Source organism: Glycine max, chromosome 6 (genome assembly GCF_000004515.6).
Source record: "Glycine max cultivar Williams 82 chromosome 6, Glycine_max_v4.0, whole genome shotgun sequence".
In the NCBI taxonomy this organism is placed as follows: Eukaryota; Viridiplantae; Streptophyta; class Magnoliopsida; order Fabales; family Fabaceae; genus Glycine; species Glycine max.
The window spans coordinates 3,685,105-3,700,687 of NC_038242.2; the positions used below are offsets into that span (position 1 = coordinate 3,685,105).

Below are 15,583 nucleotides of genomic sequence, written 5' to 3' on the forward strand. Positions count from 1 at the left end.
AGGATTGAGTATGTGTTTGATTTAAGAGGGTGAATTTGAGATGTTGGTGAATTGAGGTGGTTTGGGAATCAAAATGATAGGATAAATGTTTGTTAGGGGTGATTTTGGCCTGCAAGTTAAAAAAAAATATGGGTCTCATCTGGCAAATTTTTCATCTCAAAATAAGATGAAAGTGAGTGAATTTGGGTTGGCGGCTAACAAAAAGAGTCCTTTTAAAATTGTTCCAGAGAACTCATGACTCCCGTGGGTTCGAATTTGTAGTGGCCACATAATTGATTATTTTACTAGTATGATTGGTTGTGTATCAATTAAATCGTTTAAAATTTAATATAATTGGTCTCAGATGATAACATAATCAATTTTATTTATCTATATATAAATAGATGAATCAAATTACATTAATATAATTTTAAAAATTACAATATTATTTTATAATTTTTAATTAAACTATATTTTTTTAAAAATTTATTATTGAATTAAAAGTTCTTTTCACATAGATTATATAAAAATTTGTATTAATCTAAAATCATTTATTGCTTTATTTGTATAAATTAAAATTAACGTAATATAAACATTTTAAAATATATTAAAACATATATGATATAATTACCTTTTTCTTGTTGTTCAATTTTAATAAAATTTAATATAAATAATCTTAATAATACATACATATAATTGAATGATTAAATCAATCATATTCTATATTAAATTATAAAAATATGTAATAATTATCAAAGTATAATTTTTAAAAATATAAATCAATTATTTTAGTACTTAAATAATTAAATAACAAACTTAAAAATATAATTAAATTCTTAATTTTTTTAACTTTTAATTTATTTGTTACTCATTATATTTATATGCTATTTTAATTACAATATAATTAAAACTGAATATATAATTAATTTAAAATTATAAAAAAGAGAAAAGAGAGCAGTGGATTACTTACAAATATATCGAAACTCGATATAAATCAGACAGATATGAAAATGGGTATTAAAATTTTAAACACACTTCTTTTATACTGGTACTCCTACCCATCCCATCTTCTCCAAGAATAGGAACACTTCTTTTTATTCTTTACATATTACTCCAATTTAAATCTTTGATATTTTTTTATGCTTTTTATTATTTCAATCAAATAACTTCATCTTCTATTCTCTTTCCATCCTCTTTAGTTCATTTTTCATTCCTTATGCTTTCATCCTTCTTTACCAGACACTACCAGAGTAAATTTTTATGATGCTTTGTTCATTTCTCAGAATTCACAGCTAGAGTTCTTCCTCTTGTCCTGTCTAATAAATCAAAACTAAGCTACAATGCTTGTTGTTTATTCACTTGGTTTGAAGCTTCAAACCTTCTAAGCCATTCAATGGGTCCTGCCCCGGTTGTTGTTCGAATCAAATGGAGGAATGGAAATTTTAGTTGTTTTGTGAACAAAGGAGAAAATTGAGTCTGCTTTATTTGCACTTAGCTATCAATGTATCACGTTGCTTGTCTATGTCCACTTTATGCTCTGGAAGGTTCACTTTCTGTCTGAGGGGAAGCCTTTTTCCCTTTTTTTCCTAAACATTATAGTAATAGGCCGGATTCTACGATCTTTGAAGGAAGAAGTAACTAGCTAGTAGCTACTCCCGAGTGGATTATATTCCTTTTTGTTTTTGTCAAAGCCACAATGAGTCTTCTTTTACTTTACCGTCCTCTCAGTCCTATAAAGCTGCCAATGCTATGTGTTCCTTGTTGAGTCCTGCAAGATATCTCTCGAGCCTACCTAGTCAAAATTCTCTTTCCCTTTAATCATGATCCTCTTGTGTTTATTTTAACTCCATTATAATCTAGACTACGTTGAACCGGTATTATACTAATTTATTGATATATACATTATTTATAGGCTACTTTCTTAGCTCTAGGTGTTTAGGCAATACTGGATTCTCGAGATGGGTGATCTTGAAAATGCATTGGGGCTTCAAAGTGTTTCAGAAATGACAGTTAGTTCTGCCTCTATGGCTATGCCTTCAGGCGCGGCTAATCCTTTTCTTTCTTCTTCCGCTTGGGATCCACTTGTTCCTTTGAGTCAAACTTTTGGAGGCTCTCTCGTGGTTTCTCATAGTGAGTTTGCCCATTCAGCTTACCCTTTTGTTATGAACTGTGACTCTCACTTTGTTCAATATGTATCTGACTCAAATTTTGAGCACATGGCCCTTAAGGTTCCCTCCATTGGCCAAACGGGTTGTTATGATATAGATAATAACATAGGGTATCTGCCAAATCATAATCCGAGTAATGAGTCTGGAATAGAAAGGAATCAATTAAATAATGAGAAATCTAAGCACGAAGATTCTACTTCTGAAGAAGGAGCTGCACCTGGTGAACATAAAAGAAAACGAGGACTTTACTATAATGTTACTTTCAGTTCAAATAAGGTAGGTCCAGTGTGTTCTATTTATATCAGACTCGGTTATGTAGAGTATTTCATTGACTTTTTTTGGTTTAGGAAGCTAACGAAAGAAATGCTTTTTAAAAAACATTGTTTAGAATGCTGAGGGGGAAACACTTCAAAATTCTTCTGGGAAGAGCTGTGATGATGTGAAAGAACAATGTGAAAAGAAACCAAAATTTGCACAAAATAGTGCAGCTAACTTATGTGGAAAGCAATTGCTGAAGCACAAGAAAGATGACTCCGAGAGTGAAGAAGCTCCCAAAGAAAATTTCATTCATGTGAGAACCCGAAGAGGTCAAGCTACAAACAGTCACAACCTTGCAGAAAGGGTACCATCATCTTAACACATAAATCTTTGTTACGAGAAACCCATTTTTTATTGATAAAGTATGAGTTATAACACACTCATGTTTGCAGGTAAGGAGAGAAAAGATTAGTGAGCGAATGAGGTTGCTTCAAGAACTTGTTCCAGGATGCGAAAAGGTTATTTGAGATGATTGTGTTTGTCATGATTTCAAATAATGTAGTGATGATTTCTGGTATATTAATTTTATGCTGTCATTGGCTTTCAGATAACGGGTAAAGCGGTAATGCTGGATGAGATTATAAACTATGTGCAATTACTGCAACAACAGGTTGAGGTATGCTGTTATGTATTTAATCACACGCTTACAAATAGCAGCTTTTCTGAATTGTTTTGGATGACTTTCGACATTCTATGTTTTGTTCAAACTTGAATGTTGATCTAGTTTCCTCTGAGCACATGCATCATTCCCGGAAAATTATAAATAATAATAATAATTCTGCAATATAATATATAAATGGATCGTTTAACCTCAACCATCTCATTTGGGGTTTAAGTTTACTTTTGTGAAACGGTCTGGTAACAGAGTAGCAGATGCATTAGCTAATTTAGCTTTTAAATGCCCATGAAAAATACTGGATTGAGGAATCACCTTACCAGGTGGATCACCTCACCCATCACTTGCTGATGTACATAATTTTAATGTTTGGATAAAATGATCCAGTATTTCATCTCACTGCATAATGTATGTGATGATGGACAGTTACAATTTTCACCTGTGGTCTTTCTTTTTTATATAAAAAAAATCAATTTTGCTTTTAAATTGACACTTCATCCTAAAGTTTTCTCATTAGCATACAATTACCCATGTATGTATTTGATAAATATGGATATCTATCTTGTGCTGTACAGTAAAAAATCTTGTGGTATGCTGGCCTATTTATTAGATGCTATAACATAGTATAAATGTTCCACATGGTGAGACAATAATATTTCGGCAAACCACGTGAGGATAAACTATAGATTATCCTAAATTCAATGATGCGGAATTATGGATAACACTTTTTAAAGAGTCAACTCCAATGTCGTGATTACTCGAATGCTCAACTTACGTAAGTTATATTTTGCAGTTTTTGTCTATGAAACTTGCCACTGTAAACTCAATTGAATTTTAATGTAGAGCAGATCCGTTCCAAAGATGTAAGTAAAGGTCTTGACAATTTACTCACCAAAATTTAGCACAAAGTTAATACTTAGTTTAATTTGTTTCTCTAATAACATTCTCCAGTCACGCATTGGACATGCACCTATTGGTGGATATGGTGCCAGCATCAGCATGCCTAGCCAATCAAACACAATTCCTTCCAATGCCACAGGTAAAGACTAAAGAGTGAAAATCTCTTGTTTGTGAGAATTTGAAAATAATAATCATAATTATACATGTATATGCGGTCTGTTTTGAACCAAAGCTTTCATGGAACAAGTTACAATACCATTACAGCTCTTGACAATTTGGGAACCAGTGGTAATTCCAGAAACTTCTTTGTGATTTAATTCTTTTGCATAATCAATTATAATTTCTGTGTAATTTTTAAAAAATAATTTATTTGCATGCTGTGCAGGATGCTTGAAAACAGAGTTATAGAGTGTGAGATATGTGGCCTTGTTTCTTTGAACAGACTTTGTAATTTTATTGTCCAGTTGACGGAACAAATTAACTGAAGTTGAAGGCAGAGACTAAAAGTAGTTAGTTATGTTGATAAATATTTGTGTTTTAATTTAAAATTTATAAATATATATTAATTCTATTTTATAAAATAATATTTATTTTAGATTCTCTTAAGATTTTGTTTTAATGAGTCAAACTAGTTTGTTATATTTGTTGTGACAACTGTATGTTGGTTTTCCAACGGTCATATTTCTAACGGTCATATTTTGTTGTTGTAAAATGCCTATATATATCTATCTCCTCTTTTCTAGAGATGACAGACTGAGAGCTCTGGTTTCTTTCTGCCAAAAATTTATCTCTTTCTTTTCCTATACAAAACTTAATTTTTGTGAGAGCAAGAGCATTGGTGTTCATAAGGTTCGGGGATCCTTTCGCTGCACACGATCGGAACCAACGGGTTGTCGTATCTTGGGAGAGGAGCGCAATCAGAATTTCTTACCCGTGCAGTGGGGGCGTTTTCTCTCTAAGGATAGCGTTTACGCGCTTCAACCCAGGCTATTTAATTCTTTCCCTTGATTTAATTTTTCCTTGTGCTCATTGTATGATATAATGCATTATTTATGTGCTATCAATTAAATTTAATTTGTTATTGTTATTTTGTTATTTAATTCAAGACTATGCATCTTCTTCATATTTATTTTCCTTCATTTTGGTTTTATTTTTCCAACAAGTTAGTGGTATAGGATGTTAATACCTAACTGTTAGTTCTTCGAACTTTTAGCAGAAGATGATTGTTGTCAACTTGTGTTTCATATTGGAAAATGAGGGTAATTTTCTACCTAATGTGGGGTACTTTATGCAAGGGTATATGATTATCTTTAAGATTTAAGTTGATGAGTCTTCTTCTCTCACTTATATGATACTTAATTTTCTTATTTTTATTCAATGTGAGATTTGATCTGATACTTGAACTCAAGAATCTCCCATTCAAACATGAGTTTCTTTTAGGTGATAGTCTTACCTTTGAATGGAAATCATTTTTAATCCACGAATATATACACATGGTCATTAGAACTTAACCATGGTTTCTCCTAGCTTGCCTAGCCATTGCAAGACCGAGTGTCTAATCTCCATGTATAGACTCATCTCGTAAGGATGAATTTGGATACAAGAAGTTCTTTATGTCTATAGGATCTCCTGCAGATCCCAATTTAATCTAAAATCTTGAAAGCTCATCAAGGAAAGAGTGAGTGAAACGTCGGATGGGAAAGCGATTGCCGGAAACACGTAGATCGGCGACCGGTGGTCCAAACCATGGAGTCGCCGGTAGGAACGCTGGCCGGACGATGGCGGCTGACGGCGGCAGTGGCCGGAAAAGAAGAAAGAAACACTGGCAAAAATACAACGAGGATAAAAGTTTGAGGGATAGTCTTTGAAGATTGCAGCATCAAGGTAGCACTTGAACGAGCCATTTGGTAGAGGATGCCAATGATCACGAACTGAAGGCAACCTTGTTTTTCTCCGAGTAGTGCTGCTGTGAAATAGCCAACCAGAATGGTGGTGCAATAATAAAGAATGACATATTTCTTAATTGGAACACATGTATTCCTTTAATTTTTATTTATAAGATTCAACTTTTAAATAATATTAATTTCTTTTTATCAAGACTTAATTTATAATATTTTTTGTATTAATTATTTTTATATTAAAAATATTTTTATTTAAAAAATGTATTCATAAATCATTAGAAAAAACAAAAATATTAATAATAATAATAATTTTTAAAAAAATTGTAAATCTAAGAAATTTATTATTATCAATTAAATTAATTATTTTTTTTAATTTTGATAAATTAGATAATTAAATTTTATATATAAAAATGAAGAGAGTATTCACATGTAAAGTTTTTTAACATTCTCTTTCAATAACAAACTTTCTATACGATAAATTTGTTGATTTTTTTTTAATAATTACCTTAAATTTTATAAAATTATGAATTTTATTTGGTTGAAAGTATAATATTTTTTACACTAACAAAACTTATCTATGTAAACTTTATATTTATTAAATTTAATAAATAAAACATATGTTTTAATATATTACAAATTTAATTTTTTATTGTATAAAAGAATTATTTGATAAAACATACTCCAAATAGAAAAATAGAAATACATCTGAATATAATATAAATATATATATAAAAAATAATTTATAACATGTTAAAATATGCGTTAAAAAGTTTTTCTGTTTTTTATTGTTTTGTAAAATAATTTGTAAATTTTTATTTATTTATTATTTTGTAAAATAAATAATTTGTAAAATAAATTTTGAAATGTAAAAATTTAAGTATACATTGATATAATGAAAATAAACTAACAAATATATCCATTGAATCTAAAAACTAATTTTGTGGCACATTTTTTGTTTTTTAAATTAAAATAGGGTGTGTTTTTACTTTTATGTCTAAAAACTTGCATTTACGACCTATTTTCAAAAGTTAGGTCACTAAACGGATTATGATTATTTTTTGTCGTGTAAAATAGAAATATAAAAATTACAATAAAAAGTGGTCAACTATAAAATGTTTATTAAATTACTTTATATAATTATAATATTTGATGTATTTTATTTTTCAATCATAATTTCATTAACAACTAGTATAAGTCTAGAATCCACGGTAAAGAAAGATTAGAGAAGTCTGCCAAGACTATGTAACAGCTATTATCTGCAGTTCTTCTCCTACTATGCTTCAATGACAACTAAATTTATGCGAACATTTATTTCACAAATGACTTAGTTGGTGCAAACACCACATACTTGGTAAATGAAATATGTATCAACAAGAAAAAATACGCCAACGGCTTCTGACGCACGGGATTAGATTTAAATCATTGATTGGCCATTTATATCTACTCGCACGGTCTTACAGATCTCTGTTATTGTGTTGAATAAGATTTTTCTTGAAATTGTTTGCGAGAGGAACAAAATGCTTAGTGTATCGTTTTTTCCGTGTGTATTTTCAATAAAAGACCATTTTGTTCAATACACAAGCGGAGTATAAAGTATGAGCATATTCCTAGAAATTCAATACTAGCTCTTTTATCATACGCAACTCTTGTTGCTTAGTGTCAGTCTATCTGCATTAATTTTATCGGACTTGAATCGGTCATTAAATTGGTTAAGACACTAATTTAAGGATTAATTAGTCAATTGAGATCGAATTAAGATGGAGCCGATTTTAATAAAATATTTTTTTAATATTATAATATAATATTATAGTAATATTAAAAAAAATAACATAATGTACATAAATTAATAATAATAATAATAATAATAATAATAATAAATTCAATTATAAGTCTCATAAGTTATAATATTTTTTAAAAAACTAAAACGATATGGTTTTAAAAGTTTAAAAAGAATATTTTAAGCGAAACCGGTAAAATCAATTAATCCATCAAGTTTTTTTTTATTTTCAACTGGTTCAATTATTTTAAACCGGTTTAAGGACACACCGATTTTTAAGGAAACATCAGACCGAATATTTGATCAATTTTTGGTAAAACCAGTGAACTATGTGATCATGTTCAGATTTCAAAACCATGCTTTGAATCAACTTGGATCAGTTGGCAGATACATAAAATCATTTTCTCTTAACATGACATATTGGCATAAGTACACTTCAATCCAAAATTAACTTTGGATCGTTTATTTATTTTTTTTCTTTTTTTAAGAAATCATAGGTATTCTCAAAGACTATGAGAGACAATTTTACTCAAACCAAATAGAAACATTATCATCCACAAAATTGTCTCTGAATTATTTAATGTAACTACATATAATTCAATTATGTCTCTTAATTTCAACACACATTTCAATTATATTTAATTATTTAAAAGTTATTCTATCTAACTTTAGAACATGTTTAGTTTTTTCTTTCTTGGTTTTATATTTTTTCTTAAAATTTATTTTCTTCACACAAAAAGCTAAAAAAGTAGTACACTGCCTCTTTTATATTTATCAGTAATGTCGAAACCTATTGAAATGGTACTCTCTACGTGACGTCTGAAATGATTCGCGAGTTCACGCAGGGTGTTCATATAGTGAAATGGTACAACATGATAGATGGGAAAGAATAAATCCCTTTGGCGCTTCTTCATAAACCAGAGGTTGCATGTAAATTGTGAAACAAACTGCTTCTACAACTCATTAATTGGGTGGGTGCTCTATCCATCTGCTGGCTCATTCATTCATTAATTTGGAGGAGACATCACTAACATATATAATAACCCATCTACCCCATTATTTGGTAGAAACTAGAAAGGGAAATATATCATTGCATGTGATGTATTAATGATCTAGGCAAGACCATTTTAATAGTTAAAGAGAAAAAAGTAGTAGCTTTTGGGTTAACTTGCAGAAATGGAGCGACAATAACAAGCACCTGAAGCCATGAAAGCACCCTCAAATCATTTTAACAAGGCCTTCTTCCATTATTTTGATTTGCTCAATTATAATATTACTAAAATAAAGAATTTAACTTTGATACAATTCATTTTAAATCATTTAAGATATAACTTTTCATTTCAAGTAATTAGTACAAAAAAGCTAACAAATTTTAATTGTATGATAACTAATGATTGGGCAACATATGCACCATTAGTATAATTAAATTTTAAGTTGTAAAACAAAAGGCTGAATAGTAGAATGGCATTAAGCAGGAACGAAATTAATTAATGGATGACAAAGTGTCCAATTTTCAGTCCTTGTTTTAAGAAGCAAAAGCAAAAGCAAAAGTAAACAAGCAAAAAGCACAACTAATGCTTGTTCGTGCTTGTTATTTCGAAGCAAGTACAAGTAATTCCTGAATTTATCTTGTAAAATAATACGATTATATTGTATATTATATTAAGGAAAAGTTTGGATATTTTTTCTTTGGGTCCAAGGAAAAGTTTGGATGATTGAGCTGGCGAACGAGATGCTGTCAATTAAGTACGATTGTAGTGGGGCCTCCAAACGCGCCACAAGGTCCCAACTTGATAAGCCACACAACGTCACAAAACCGTTTGCCACCGCTACCTTGTTCTCAATGAGATATGTCAAACAGCGTGAAGGATCAAATGCTCTCAAATTCCATTGCAACGTTACGCGGAACAGTAAAAGCCTTTTTAAATTTTTTGCTTCAGAAATATTGTTCCAACAAGCACGGAATGAATGATAACAAAGTTATGGAGTTGAAGGGTCAATAACATTGTAGTAACTAGGGGCCTATGACATTCAATCCTTTACTAAAAACAAGCATAGCAAACATCCAGCTGGAGGGTGAATCCAATTGCCACGGCACTGACATTTTTCTTTTTTTGTCTTACTAAGCAACTACTTGTATTCATTTCAAATTTCTCAATAGAAAAGACATGAAGAGGTAAATAGAGACTAACAATTAACAAACATCTATATAAAGTAATAACCATTGGTAACTGATTTGTACCCCAAAAAAAACAAAGTATGGGTGATTAATGTTAGTGGAAGAAAGCTGGTTTGAATTTGAGAAGTTCACACATGACACAACTGAACAGTTGTCTCGCTACCACAAACGACAGAACCCAATTATTTGGTGAGGCAAAACTCTATAAGCTCCAATCCAATAGCAACCATATTGAAGAGTAAAGAGTAACTTAACCATTTTAATGAACCGAACCCTGCATCCACGTGCCACTGTACAAAACCAACCCATTTTTTTTACTAAGTAGGTCATTCGGTTTTTATTTCGAATTACATTTATCAAGCAGTGTTTTGGGCCGAAAAAGGGCATGGCAATGTCCCTCTGTAGTGGCATAGTTCAAATAAAACTTGGAATCTTCAATTTCAATCTTCTTTTGGATAAGAGTAAGTAATGGGCAGCACTCATCAAACGCAAAAAATGGACAGACTCTTCATCAAAGCCTTTGTTGTGCACATCTAGTAGTAATTTCCAGCTCAACGTTTAAAAGCGGTGAGAATAACGAACTATAGGGAGAGGACCACCTTTGAATTAAAACGAGTATTCACATTCCAAGGGCCCCAGAAATCAAAACCCACTTCTCTACCATCATGAAAGTTGACAAAATATGAATTTTTTAATTATTGAATTTGCACTACCGAATACCAAGCGGTGGAGGAAGTAGCTGGAACCATGACAAGGAGAATAATGTTGCTACTGGCTATCGCTATAAAATAAATAGTAAAAAAAAATCCCAATGGGTGTGGGGTGTTTAAAGTCTGAACCACAAATTTTCTTACAAAAGAATTGATCCGGCGAGAAAAGATTCCACATAAAATTACAAAAATGAATCAAACTAACAAAAAAACAAGGCTAAACTTACACATTGAATTTGGCCTCAATTGCACCCATTTCCCAATTAAGTCCTTTTCGGTCCATTATAACACAATAAAGTATCGTATTGGGTGGGATTTGATTTACGAGCCTGGAGGGAGGAGCATGAGCAAGAAAAAGCAGCACTATGGGTCCTCTACACTCTCCATTGCCCCAAATAAGTGTCTTCAGTAATTTCATAAGGCATGACTTTCCCCCCTTTTTGCTTTTTCCGTGCATGTAAAAGTACACAGTCCTGTCAATTCTTTTCATTTTATTTTTCTTTCAATCCACCTGCTCACCAATCAAGTCCAGACCAACCAACAGGAATGATATTCCCTGGAATAACAAAAAGTAGAAGTGGATCCCTTGAGCAGAGAGAAGACTCCTTGCTGAGGCTGTTAGAAGAAGAAAAGCCAAAGCAAGCTCCTTCATATATATTCTGTTATGTTTTTTCTTCTTCTTAGAGGCCTTTTGCTGCTCCTGCTTCCGAAGTTCCTCTAGATCAGGTGCTGAGGACCCTCTTTGATGCTTTGGTCCTTTCTCAATCAATGAAACCAAATCACCCTCCGAGGAACGACCGGATTTCTTAGTGACCACCCACTCGTATGCACTACCAAGCTGGAATAAGCCTGAGATCATGGCATTGAATTTGGTAACTGACATGGTGTTCTCAAATAGGAGATAAGGGACAATAAAAGGGAAGGCCTTTGGAGCTGGAAGAATGTTGAGAAAAGACATGGCAGCAGGGATGTAACACACAACCCACGCAGGAAGCTCGGCCTCTGGCACAAACATTGTCATAGGCAGGATTATACAAAACAAGGTGAATGAATAGAATGGCAATATCAGCTTTCTAAGAAGGAAGAAGAGGAATATCATGTTGAATTTCTTCCACACACTTATCTGCAAAAACATAATTGACACCAAAACACTACATAAGAATCACAACACCACATTGATGTGGCAATGCATTACCACAAACACAAAAAAGAAGGTCCTCGTTGAGAATTGAGATATATATGTACATATAAACATACCTTGGCCCTGATGATATCAGGCAAACACAAGCGGAACAGTTGCATTGGCCCAGAATGCCATCTATGCTGCTGTTTCCTGTAAGCTTCGTAAGATTCTGGTAGCTCGCATTGGCACTACAAACATTAATAAAAATGAATGATTGACGAAGACAAACTATTTAACCATAAGTGAATGGCAATTGGCGAACCTCAACATCGTTGAGGAAAATGAATTTCCAGCCGTGAAGATGAGCTCGAACGGCAATGTCCATGTCCTCAACAGTAGTCCTTTCCAACCAACCCCCAGCATCCTCCAAAGTCTTAATCCTCCACACACCGGCGGTTCCATTGAATCCGAAAAAGTTAATGAAAATCCCATTGACTTGCTGCTCCACCTCAAAATGAAAAGACAGGTTAATGTTCTGCAACCTCGTTAGCAGGTTCTCATCCCTGTTTACAAATGACCATCTCGCTTGAACAAGCCCCAAATCATCATTATCCTGCACCATCACCAATCACCAATTAAGTCCAACAAACAAACTAACACATTTACCATTTCATAACTCTTCTAACAACAGGACAATCACATAGCTAAAAAAGCAAACATTAGTCTTATAGCGAGTTACTATAACTCAATAATTTGCAAACTTACAAACTCACACAAACGACATTGAATGAAATCATTAATTACCTACCTTAAAATGAGGAACGGTTTTCTTGAGAAAATCCGGGGTAGGCTGAAAATCTGCATCAAAAATTGCAACAAACTCGTAGTCTTTAACGTAGCTACAATTCATGGCGGATTTCAAATTCCCAGCCTTGTACCCATCTCTAATCACGCGATGCCGGTACAAAATATTGGCACCCTCTTGCTGCCATTTTTGCACCTCCTCCTTTATCAACGACTGCGTCGCTGGGTCATCTGAATCATCCAAAACCTGAATCAACAACTTCCCCTTCGGCCAATCCAAATTACATACCGCCGCAATCGATTGCTGATAAACCTAAACAACAACAACAATAACATTAATTAGATCGAAACAGCCAAAATAAATCCAACTCAACCAACGATAAAAAATACGAGAAATAGTTCCCACTACTTCGAATCATTTAAAATTGGAACGTTATGCTATTGTTACCTCTTTCTCATTGCACATGGGGATCTGCACGAGCACCATTGGGGAAAAAGAGAAACCTTTTTCTTCTCCAGATTCAAGATCTAACACACCGCCACCTTTGGGGACAGGCTTGATCTTCTTAAACCGGATCCAGAAGCACCCCAAACAGAGAGCAAGCCTATCCATACTCTGGATAAGGAAAAGCACGATACACGCATTGGTCAAGAACTGCAGAGGAGGAGCGAGATACTCCACGCGAACGAAAACCCACCTAGCGTAGAGCCAATCGAAGAAACCCTTTACTCCAAACGACGGTGTCCACATAAAATGCTCCAACTGAAACCTCGCCGCGCTGAAGTACCACCCTTTGAAGTACGCGACGATTTCGAAAACCAAGAGGAACACGGAGAGGCAGAGGAAGAGCTTGATGCAGGAATAGAACCGCGTCTTCACGGCGGGGTTCTCGTTCTCCCTGCCGCCGTCGGTGTCGGTGTCGGCGTCGGTTTTTCCGGCAGCGACGCGGCGCTTCACGGCGGCGACGAAGCCCAACAATGCCGGCGCGATGGAGGTCAAGCAACCCGCGGCGCGGTGCGCTTTAAGGAGCAGAACCCACGTGAGCTGTTTGGCGTTTTTGCCCCTTCCTTTGTCTCTTGAAACGCCCGAAGAAGGAGAATTTGTAAGCATTAAGTCTTCTTCTTCGGGACCCTCAAGTTCCACCATCGACCAATTTGGGTTCTCCATTTTCACCACCACAGGGGTTCCCCTGTGAGTGTCCTTCACCCCCCAATTGAACAACGGTGGTGCCATTTTCGCTTCTGATCTCACCAACAGAGAACAAATATATATTTATATAGTAATAATAATAATAATGTCCCTCTCTTTTTTCTTTTTTGAAAGAAAAATAGTTAGTAGTAGAACACTACTAGAAGTTTGATCTCATTGTCAGGGACCGAAATGAGAGCAGGGAATGATAACAGTGACAGACGCGTGGAGGAAGAAAGCAGAGCGAGGCGTCGCTAAGGCATTGTGACATTCGGAGAGAGCTTATACGGGGAATGTTTTTCAGAGAGAGAGAGAGAGAGAGAACACTGTGACTTGTTTGGATGAGTGGTACGAAACATGCCCCTCTCAACTACAATCGCAACAAACGGTGTCTTAAAAAACCTAAATACTAATAACAACAAAGGACGGAGCGAGAGATGTTGTTGGAAAATGAAAATTTCAAAATGAAAAAAAAAAACAAAAAAAGTGGGATGAGAAAAGGTAACAGCTCAACACGTCTTCGAGTTTGGTTTCGGGAATTTTTATTTTAATGAAAAAGAAATATGGAAATTGAAATGCGAATTCAACAAAGAATATTACCCAGAAAGCACCTTTGCCGGTCAAAGAATCCAACCTTCGCAGAAATGTTTCTTTTTACCGTAACATAAAAAAAACTCATGTTCTCTCCGTCACGATCCTATCAATTTTAAATATAGGAAGAGAGCAATCATCGTGAATTAAAATTATGGCACAGGTAAAATGCTTCGGGGGAAAATTGATAAAAGTGGAACAAAATCGCGACGTGACACGGAAATTTTCCGACACTTCCCTTATTTTGACTCATTAAACACCAACTCCTTTTAATTTTCAATAAACATTCACAACAACCACACAACTATAGAACCTTGCAATATCTTTCAGGAAGATGCAATTTTATTTTTTTTAAAGAAAGTCTTTTTACAGCGGTAGGTAAGGATTTAAAGTTACGGAGTTTATCTCTGCGTGATGAAATTGAAAGCTTCGAGCTTCGCTTTCTTTTTCTTTTTCATTTCTAAGGGGGTCTCCTTCCTCGCGCGTGAGGATTTTCTGAAGCGGTGATTAATCATTTTTTTGTCTTTAGTACGGTAAAAAAATTATGTTAAAACCGGGAAACAGATGGGTGGAGAAAGGGGCAAATTGACCCCCAAGGGTTACTTTTAGAAGTTATTTATTAAATAGGGTCTTTTTTGAAAGTATTTCTAGATTTTTTAGGCATTTCGTCATGCATGTTGGCAATACAGGTGAGCCGTCATACATGGAGCAGTAGCGAAACACGTGATGTGTAGTTTAGCCAGTAGCATTGGCGAAATAGGTTTGAACAGTGGTGTTTCGTCATTGTGACAGACATTGTGGCGGGCGAAATAGGGATAATTTATTTAGTTAAATTAGGGATTATTGATTTTAATGGAAAAAAATTAGGCATAGTTGATTTTAACGAAAAAAAATTATATTGAAAAAATAAATACAATTATAATTGATTGTAGTTAAATTAGAGATGGTTAATTTTAACGGAAAAAAAATTAGGCATAATTAATTTTAACGAAAAAAATTAAACAGAAAAAATTAAATACGATTGTAATTGATGATTGATATAATATATTTTTAACTGATTGTTTTTTTTCAATTGATATGATTTGTTATGATGGGATAAGTAAACACTTAAAATTCACGTAATTAAATACTATTTTCCATTATAACAAATCATATCAATTAAAAAAAAATAATCAATTAAAAATGTATTATATTAATCATTAATTATAATCGTATTTATTTTTTGTAATTGATGATTGATATAATATATTTTTAACTGATTGTTTTTTTTCAATTGATATGATTTGTTATGATGGGGTAAGTAAACACTTAAAATTCACGTCATTAAA

The 15,583-nt window shown here is 33.4% G+C and overlaps 2 protein-coding genes across 3 annotated transcripts; one reads left to right on the forward strand and one right to left on the reverse strand.

Annotated features, from left to right (window-relative positions):
- The first annotated feature begins 1,052 nt into the window (after positions 1–1,052).
- LOC102662483 (transcription factor bHLH74) lies at positions 1,053–4,889 on the forward strand. Of its 2 annotated transcripts, XR_001388978.3 has the most exons (7): positions 1,053–2,423; positions 2,536–2,769; positions 2,858–2,923; positions 3,013–3,081; positions 3,875–3,944; positions 4,033–4,269; positions 4,367–4,889. XR_001388978.3 is itself a non-coding variant. In XM_014777261.3 (6 exons), exons 1-5 carry the CDS (start codon positions 1,938–1,940, stop codon positions 3,917–3,919), a joined length of 900 nt encoding a protein of 299 aa, XP_014632747.1. In that variant the 5' UTR covers positions 1,053–1,937; the 3' UTR covers positions 3,920–3,944; positions 4,033–4,889. The 2 variants fall into 2 exon arrangements, 1 of the variants encoding a protein (XP_014632747.1); XM_014777261.3 differs by having other exon boundaries at positions 4,033–4,889.
- A 5,745-nt stretch (positions 4,890–10,634) lies between these two features.
- Positions 10,635–14,181, reverse strand: LOC100818436 (probable xyloglucan glycosyltransferase 12). Its single transcript, XM_003525912.5, has 5 exons — positions 12,924–14,181; positions 12,480–12,788; positions 11,994–12,284; positions 11,806–11,919; positions 10,635–11,671 (listed from the first exon to the last, which is right to left on the reverse strand). Exons 1-5 carry the CDS (start codon positions 13,707–13,709, stop codon positions 11,051–11,053), a joined length of 2,121 nt encoding a protein of 706 aa, XP_003525960.1. The 5' UTR covers positions 13,710–14,181; the 3' UTR covers positions 10,635–11,050.
- Positions 14,182–15,583: the final 1,402 nt, after the last annotated feature.